The sequence below is a fragment of the Adiantum capillus-veneris genome, chromosome 8, assembly GCF_014529385.1.
Source record: "Adiantum capillus-veneris isolate H3 chromosome 8, ASM1452938v2, whole genome shotgun sequence".
Classification (NCBI taxonomy): Eukaryota; Viridiplantae; Streptophyta; class Polypodiopsida; order Polypodiales; family Pteridaceae; genus Adiantum; species Adiantum capillus-veneris.
Window position 1 is genome coordinate 75140386 of NC_140938.1, and position 9793 is coordinate 75150178.

At 42.2% G+C, this 9793-nt stretch overlaps 1 protein-coding gene across 1 annotated transcript; it reads right to left on the bottom strand.

The window, feature by feature from the left end:
• Positions 1-6963: 6963 nt before the first annotated feature.
• On the bottom strand, positions 6964-9400 carry LOC147452390 (mavicyanin-like). Its single transcript, XM_086518107.1, has 3 exons — positions 9047-9400; positions 7400-7607; positions 6964-7241 (listed from the first exon to the last, which is right to left on the bottom strand). Exons 1-2 carry the CDS (start codon positions 9210-9212, stop codon positions 7405-7407), a joined length of 369 nt encoding a protein of 122 aa, XP_086374233.1. The 5' UTR covers positions 9213-9400; the 3' UTR covers positions 6964-7241; positions 7400-7404.
• Positions 9401-9793: the final 393 nt, after the last annotated feature.

Consider the following 9793-nt stretch of genomic DNA (forward strand, 5'->3'; position numbering starts at 1 on the left):
TTGATTGCCAATCTGAAAGGACCGACATGCTCCACGTGATGAGAACTTCAATCCCATGCATTCACTTCATCATTGGTCCTCTATTTACAACTGTCCAGCCCCGTACAAATCTGTAACCACTAGTCCCAGATTCAGACCACCATATCTTGCAAACCGTGGCTCCGTTTGAGGAGCCGTTTGGACATGTTTGTATACCACTTCAAACTTTATATCAAAGCAAAAAGACTATACCTTGAACCTCTTTCATCTTCCACTCAAATTGGCCCTTTTTGGAGTCCATCTTGGCCTATAAACCACATAAAGCATACATATCAACTGCTACTTGTCTGCCCATGCTATTTGTAGTTGTTTTATCTCTGCCCCTTTCACTACCAACATCTCCATCTATGCATAGCAATCCTTTCTATACGAACAAACTTTGTTGGTACCAACGTATACAAGACCCTTATGGTCTCATTGGATTGGTTTCGCCTCCTTAACAAGTAGTGGGGCAAGCAATGGCCGGAATCAAGATGGTTAACAATCGTGAAGAACATTTGGTGCCCACAATGGCCACTTGGGATGAATATGTTTCTATGGAAGGTCCTATGGGGAGCCTTATCTATTGGTGTGAAGGTTCTAGCTAAAGGAATTGGTCCATATAGATGCTCGCAATGCAAAATGGCTAGTGAGGACCTCCCTCACTTATTCAAGGAGTGTCTCGAAATTTGTAGCCTAGCAAGGAAGATTTGCAAATGGGTTCAAAAGACCTGGAAGATAGGGTTCTTCAATAATGATCTCTTCCTGGGCAAGAAGGTGTTCAAGAGACAAGTGCTACTAATCGACATGCAAATTGTTAGATTCTACTACTTCAAACACATGTGGAAGGCCAAGAATTGTCAAGAGAACGCCTTGGAAACAGTTAGGTTCATGGAGATTATACAAGAAATCAAGGAAGCGATTACCGCCAATGGGAAATGAATGAACTTTGATGAATAGAACAAGGGGATTGGTCCCACATTGACTGATTAGTATATGGGTCCTTGCTCAAGCCGAAGTTTACTCCATGCTCAGTCAAGTTTCTCTCCGAGGTCCTATAAAGAAGAAACGTCAAAAGTCTATTAAAGGATGGATGAAAGCAACGTAAAAGTTGTCATCCATCCTAATGTTGACATTTGTCTTATCGACGGCATGACGTTCCTGATAACCTCTACTCACCCTCATGTACGACCTTCGGTGCAAACTCTGTGCGCAAACCAATATGTACGCTTTTGGTGTGCGGAGTACATGGTAGTAGAGGCACACGATTTGTGATTTCCGTGAGCACATGGCAGATGATGCATGGGGAAGCAAAGGATGAAAAGAGAGAGGGGGGAAGGGAAGCGAGGGAGATGGGTGGAGAGAAGGGGGCAGGGTGTGTGTGTGTGTGTGTGTGTGTGTGTGTGTGTGTGTGTGTGTGTGTGTGTGTGTGTGTGAGAGAGAGAGAGAGAGAGAGAGAGAGAGAGAGGAGGAGAGAGAAAGGGGCAGGGAGGGAGAGGAGAGGGAGAGAAGGAGAGAACAAAGGGTTTTTTTCTTTTTTTGGGGGGTGGGGGGGGAGGTGGGATTTTTGAAAAAGTGGACTTTCAGTGCTTATAGGTCAAAAAAAGGTTCTTTTTATATGCATATATGTTGGAGGGAGGGCGGGGGGTAAAAATTAAGTAAAAATGATTTTTTTGAAAAAGAAAATCAATTTTTGGCCCTTAGAGACACACATTTTTGTTGATGTGGCCACACTCCTTTACTCCCTTCACTTTCAAAAAACTAGAGAGAGAAAGCGACCTCTTAGGTCCACATCCTACATGTGCCTTACAAAAAATCTAGAAAAACCTATTCAAAACTAGCCTCTTGAATGCCCTTGTCACCTTAACCCTACACAACATTAGTCTTAATTCATAAAATGAGGATTCCTTACCATGCCCATGCAAAGTCTGCCATTTTCATAAAATTGGTTCCAAATATATATGTGAGAGATAAAAGGAGAAGAGAACAATAAAGGTAGTAGACCCATTCCCAAGAGACCTCATAGATCTATTTACTTGGTTAACCTAAGGAAATCTTTAATAGGTTGCATGCACATGAAGCCACATGGCATATAACAGTACACAACTCTTCAATTTTTAAAGTCTATTTCTAAATTATATCACATGCGCTATGTGTAGCTTGCCTATGATCGTTGTTTGCATGGTTTTTATAGCATCACTTTTCAGAGTCTATATTAATAACTAGTCTTGCTCGGTTGGCCTTGCTATCAATAAAGAAGAAAATTTCAAAGTATAAATAAACATTTGAGATACAAATAAAGGGAGGCCTACCCAGGGAGGCTACGACGTGGTTAAAAATTTAAGCTAAAAAGCATACGATGTGGATACTTCATTGACGACTAAGATGTAGGCTACATGGAGCAACCTTTGGCCGCATTGTACGAACCCTTTTAGGCCAGCCAAGTAAAATTTCATCCAATACAATTTACAAAACGCATGAGAAAATAACGCCAAGCTGGTTGCACGTTACAAAACTAATATCGCCACCACCTTACATGAATGTCCCCACTATCATTTACCACATCTTGGCAGATGTTAGCCTCTTTGCTCTTGCTCTTTCATAGCACTCGCATAGCATCTATTTGCATCACCAAGTAGGCCATTATAGGTTATTATCACCATGAAATGTCTCCTAATTATTGTCCATTGGTAGCAAAAAGACCAATTGGTTGTATTGGTTTATTTAAAGCATATCACTTTTACTTAGTAGCCTCAATTGTGTGGTTGATTTATGGCCAATTTAGGCCGTGCCAAGGTTTTTTGGCAATGATGTTAATATGTGACTAAAAGAAAATACAACAATAAGCAAGAACTTTTTACTTTTTACTTTTTTGGGCTAGAGCCGGCAAGCCAGCAGGGAACTGCCTTTGTTTCGCGTGCGCGCAAACGAGTCAAAGACAAATTACCTTGCGGACTTGCTGACAAAGGGAAAAGCGCCTCCATGCCGTATCGTGGCATGTCAACGGGGAATGGAAGCAAGTTTCCCCCTCGGGGGAGTAAAAAGTCTTTTCATGCCATGTTAGTCAGTCCATGTTCCCTTGTTAATCACGCCACCCGAGGGTAACGTCGGGAAATCACCAAACGAATTCAGTGATGCATTTAAGGACCAAGGCTGAGAGAGAGGGACAAACCCTTGTAACTCACAGACCGTACTGAATCTTGCCCAAGTACTCCAGGATTTTCGCCTGGTAGAAAAAGGCCCCCGTCCAGCGGATGTCCGGTAGGACTGCCATACCCAAGGTGGGCGTCGGCTCAAAGGAGGCATCCCGATCCAGCCACAATAAGCAAGAACATATTGTAAAAGTAGTGGACAACAAGAAAAGGCAATCTGTAAAGATAGAAGTGTACTATTGATATGGATAACGAGCAGTGGTATCATCTAACTTTGAAATGCAGAGGGTCCTCCACTATTGTTGAGCTACAACAGAACAACATGAGTAGTTAAAATCATGCATCATGCAATAAGAAAAAGAGAAGCATTGTAGATTAAATAGTGCGTGTCACACAGCAATGCCATACACAAATATTATGGTAGAGAGTCGTAATTGTCTCTCCAAAAATAACAAGGAACGAAAGCCATACCCTGTCTCATAGAGTACTTGTGTTGACCAAGAAAACACATAGATATGGAGGCTTAGAAGCAGATAACAAACCTTGAAACTTTCTTGTATCTATGGAACATACAATGCTATCAAATCCTTGAATGACTATCCCCACCTCGATTCCCGCATGGGACAGTCTCATTGCCTCTCATCCCTATATTATCACCATATAAAAGATGATGTTAAGATGTGACTAAAAGAAAGTACAACAATGAGAAAGAACATATTGTAAGACCAGTGAACAAAAAGCAATGGCAAACTGTAAAGATTGAAATATACTACTGACCTAGATAACGAGCAATGGTTTCGTCTTGGAACATAGAGGACTTCATTAATTATGAGGTACAACATAACAACATGAGTACTTAAACTTACGCTCATATAATAAGCAAAGCAGAAACATTGTAGATCAAATAGTGTACATCAGACAAAAGTGTCATAAGAAGTATAATGGAGAGTCGGCATTGTGTCTCCTCAAAGATAATAAGAGACGAAAGTCGTGCCTTGCCCCCCGTAGAGAGGTAGAGTCGACGAAGCAAACGCATAGGCATGGAGGTTTAAAAAAGCAAATGTATATGCATGGAGGTGTAAAAACAGAGTACAAACCTTGAAGATTTCTTGTATCTCTGGAACATACATTGCTATTATATCTTTGAACGACTATCTCCACCTCCACTCTTGCATGGAGCAGTCTCTCATTGCCCCTCAACCTTGTATTGTTGCTTACGCTATAACCTTTCTTGCTCTTGTTGAACTCCCCTCCGTTGATGCTATGATCTTCATTGTAAGTGTCATAGGATGCAAACATAGGTTGTGTTTGTCACAATTGTCCATGGTTATAGTCACTGTATGAAGGAAAATCTTTCTATCCAGCATGGATCAATCAACACAAGCAATGAGAAGCGATAGACAAACTATGGTTAAGCGATGCATAAGCCTGAGTCAATGCATCCCGAGTCCCCATCCTACAATTCGACTTGTGTAGCAAACAATGATTAATGGTTTGACCAACTAGAGAGAGAGAGAGAGAGAGAGAGAGAGAGAGAGAGAGAGTTGATTATTAAATGACCTTCAAAACACATCATCAATGAAATGCTACTAAAGATTTTCCATTGTGTCAAAAGCCACGCACGATTTGCCACTATCCAAATATCATAGGATGAATTGAATAATCGAACGTCATTGAAGCGGGAAACGTGGACGAGTGTGTACATCCTACTTTCAAAAAAAAAAAAAAAACCTTTTGCCAACCAAGAAAAATACATGAAAGGCAACTCTTGGCAAGCCAATTCTCATCCACCGTCACCTACATATTACACATAATAGATTCAACGATCTCATCGGCCTGCAGTATTTTGCCTCGTTTCCATTTTGAGGGGGTTAAATACCGAGCTCAAATGCCTACATGGCACTAGAAAAAAAAAATTATCTTGAAAATCTATTTGGTGAGCACTTCTGCCACGTAGGCAGAAGAGTTTCAAATCTTCACTTCATTTGTGTATATGTTTACTTCTTCCTTCATAATCATCTTATTTGCAATAGTAGCTAAGCACATGATCACGCGGAGCTCCATTAACTAATATATATGCACATGGTCACACAAAGCTTCATCAATTAACAACTCACACCAATCGAGTTGCATCCAGCCCATCATCTAGATTATGGCATGAGGTCCAAGGCAAGTATGGCTCCGACAAAGCTACTGCAATATGTTATGTAAATGGTCTCCTCCAATGTTTGTGGGAACATAGATAGGGTCACACCACACTTGTGTGTGTGTGTGTGTGTGTGTGTGTGTGTGTGTGAGAGAGAGAGAGAGAGAGAGAGAGAGAGAGCAAGCATACTAATCCCTCGTCATTATATGGCACAGACATATGGTCCAAAGGGGATCTAAGGCCCAATTTGGGTAGTCGCGGTTTTAACCTCAACCATCAAATCATTCAGTGCACTAGGGGTGCATAAGGGCAAGTAAATTACGGTATGATTGTGTGCCATGGCCAACGACGAGTGTTCGGGAAATATGATTTTCACTAACATACAAAAATCCCTCCAAGACAAATCTAAACCGGAGATTTTACAATACTAGCCAATATTTTTGCAAAATTACACTATTTTCCATGTATTTCAAGTGGGATTTTCTCCTTCTTGCCCTCCTCTCAAACGACTACTTTGATTTTTCAACCGATTGAAGGCTAAGCTGAGGCACACTTTTCCCGAACACTGCAGTGACAACAAAATGTGCTAACACGGTGATAAGACATTCGTGTAGCAACCGATAAGTATTGGAATCAACCCACACCCCACGAGACAAGTGAACCTCAGAACGCTATTTTCACCCCAAGTTCACCCCCTAGTTCACCAAAGATCAGACAACCATTGATATCAAAGCCGCTTCGCACCCCCAAATTTGGACCTTAGATCCCTGCTCGTTGACCCTGTGTAAGATAATGATTTTAATCTTCTCCAAACAAGTTTCAAAGCTCACACTGTGTATGTGTGTGCATGTGGGTAGAGAGGAGGGAAGGAGGAAAAGTTTTAATTGGTGCGGGCCAGTGTTAGGGAAGAATCAATTTTCCAAACCTACAAAATTCCCTGTGGTTATCTCTTTCTCCCCAACCGGCTCAAGGCTACGCTGAGGCACACTTTTCGCCTGCACTGTACTAATGTGCTTTTCCTTTGGGTTCGCGGCCGTACCTACAAACGGAAAGGTCGAGGCACGTGACACGCTCTGCTGTAGCGGAAAGGTGATCCCACCTTCATCTGCTAAAGGGGGCCATTAGGCCATTCGTCAGAAAGAGGAGGTGCCTGTCTCTTTCTTTCCCCCTCACATCACAACCATTCCAATGGTATCTCAATGATAAAGAAAGAATCATGCGCGAGAGAAAACTAGTGTGTGTGCTCGTGAGAGACAAGAGAGGGCTATATGAGGGGCGAGAAAGAGAGAGAGGGCACTTTGAGAACCTCTAAAGCTCCCGAATCATAGGCAATACATGTGAGTGAAGGACCAAAATAAAGACGGGATTTCTCTTCCAGGTTAAGCTTTTACACTTTAAAGAGTCCAGAGTACCAACTCACCAAGCCTCCACTTTCTATATTATAGAGCACACATACCCCCAACAATGGGAGTTCTATTGCACAAAGAGAAGCACAAGCCCATTCTCGCACATGCTAGCATAATCACCACCTTCCTCGATCTCTAATGCATCATCACATTCAGATTTGAGAAATTTGAACCAGGCATTCAAGACACTCAAAATATCAATGAGGCTTGTAAATGACTTTAACGATGACAAAACCCAAACTATCAAGAAAAGGGAGCTGCACCTTCATAGAAAAACAAAGACACCGTCATAGGGATATGCATGAATATAAGAATCATGCTGCTACATACAAAACCCAAAAGGACGACAAATCCACATTGCCAGTCCTCTAGGCAGAGCATTATGCACTGCACCATGCGCCTCGCAAGGGATCACAAAATATTTATATATAATATATGTTTTTCTACGCAGTAGAAATTACTTTTACTATCTCTATAGAGAGCATTGAAATTTGAGATACAGAAAGCATCCATAGCAACCTGCAAAACACACACTTTAACACATTTAGTCTTGAGGCTTGTTGAAGTTCCCTCTTTCAAAAGGCTACTCTACAACACAAAAAGAACACAAAGAGCACTTTGAAGGCCGCTCACTTTCAGTAAAAGTAATCACATGGCATCCAAAGTTCGAAGCTTACCATGCTCACTGAACAGAGACTTGCATTTTCATGCCCGCTGCGCAATGCCCCTGAACGCTGCATATGAAGTAGTAAGTTCCCTTCTTAGTCAGCTTGACCATGGTAGTTCCAGTTGCATACACAGCGATAGGCCTTCGAGAACTGCAATTGTCATAATCGGACTTGCTCACAAGCACCACATTGTGTATCTCAGGGGAGTATGTGAATTCTACAGCAAATGTGTAACCGGTTACCTTCATAAGTACGACAACAAAGAGGAGAAAGAGAGATCCAAGATAGCATCAAACATCCAATCAATCTCACATCCACAAATGGACTAATTAGTTTACCCTAACTTAAGCAGCATGGGCATAAATCACGTGCTTGTATATTACCTAGCAGAAGTGGCATTAGCATTTGAGATGCTATTTTTGCAGCAAATGCCCACTGATATTGTTGATACCAAACCATAAGTGGGCATTGCATCATGTGAGGCATCAACATATACACACCAGAGTAGCTAATAATATGCATGTCATAATCAGCATCGTACAAACCCATCACAACCTTAACCTTCTCACAAGACCATCAGGAACGCTGCATTTTCACGTTTGTTGCAATAAAACATGGGCACAGATCTGCACCCCTTGAGGAAGTGCTGCAGTTGACACCTAGTATACGATCAGCATACCCTTTAAAAGGCACACAAACAGGCCATTTTCCATCATAAAAGGCGACAAGGAACATTACTGCTCACAGATAGACCGATGTGAGCAACAAAATTTGGGCATGCCCATACGGGTTGATAAACAGGCACATCCAGATACACTTACCTGAGCATACTAATAAATATTCAGGAGAATATTGTATTAGCATCGACGTATATATCCAGTACACATGTAGGCAAACATATGCCAATTCGTATACATATACGAATCTATAGACCTAGATGTATCAAGGATTAGCCCATATTCACTCTGAAGGAAAAGTGCAAGGTGTAGACCCATGGTAGTCATCCACAAGACAATATCACCATCGGCTCCATAATGCATAATATTGACTAAATACCACAACATCCCATGTCTGTTGTTTACATATAAATAGACATACCAATACACATACATATACACAAATACATAGGCATACTTCTGTTAACATATACACATCTACATACTTCTATTAACATGTACACATATACATGTACATACTTATATTTACATATACATATACATTCGCATGTTCATATACACATATACGTGTACATACTTCTATTTACATATACATACACATAAGCATGTTCATATACACACATCTATACATGTACACATACATGTTCAAGTGTGACAGCCACTAGCTCAAGAACTGCGAAAAGGTCGAGCGACATTCTCGGAGCCAGCTTGTGACAGAAGAGGGTAGAATGGGACCCACACAGAGTCTCAGCAGCTAACGGGTCGGCCGCCCACCAGCATGCACATATACATGCTCAGATACACTTTCCTTGCATGTACACTTGTACATGCATGGCTGAATGTTTAAGCAGAGAACTAGAGCTACCAGCCATTTAAGTCAAAAGCACAAAATACTTGCCATTAGTAGATCATGAGCAGATAACAACTTCGCCCATACAAATACACAATGCAGGTGAACAAGAAAGGGAAAACGACATACTCAGCACATCATTTACTCGAATATGCTTCGTGCGTGCCCATTTGTTGTAATCGATCGACGGCAGAGTCCAGGTAGTGGGATCTCCCACATTGTAGAGCGCAGCGGAGCTCTCATGTGCCCATAGCAGCAGCACTACAGCCACCATTAACAGCATCTTGGCTGCCATGCCTCTTCCCTGTCAGCTCACCGTCGCCGCTTTACTTCACCAGACCCACAAAAGAGAAGCGAGCTGGAGATGAGACTCCCAGACACTTCTGCCTCTCTCTCTCTCTCTCTCTCTCTCTCTCTCTCTCACACACACACACACGCTCTAACTCACACTCTTCTGCTTCAGGAGCTGAGAGCGTTACGAGGGAATGGAAGCGCAGGCTTTAAAGAGTAAAAGGCTAGAGAGCGCGCCTCGCTCTCCCTCTCTCTCTCTCTCTATCACCGCTCTCTCAATCACATGACACATTCTCTCTCTCTCTCTCGTCTCTCTTTCTCTCTCTTCAGACACACACATGCTGCTGGCAGTTGGGCGAGAGCAAAAAGACACGCACCTCCCAAAGACCGCTGCAAATGCAGGCAAAGGCGCAGTCACTAGTAAGGTGGTGGTCACGCGCTACGGATCAGCGCATTAATGATGCAGATGTACTTGATGTGAAAAGGGCTGAGATGAGCAGGCTAGAGGTATGCCAAAATGATTGGTGCATATTTTGCCTGCCAATAAGTTGGATGCACATTTGTCTAGTCGTACTCGTTCACGTT

Excerpts from the sequence above, each read along its gene's own strand:
- LOC147452390 (XM_086518107.1), bottom strand. The coding sequence starts at position 9,212 with ATGGCAGCCAAGATGCTGTTAATGGTGGCTGTAGTGCTGCTGCTATGG. Across the intron at positions 7,608-9,046 it reads TCGAGTAAATGATGTGCTGA|AATTCACATACTCCCCTGAG; the intron begins GTATGTCGTTTT and ends CATTTGCTGTAG.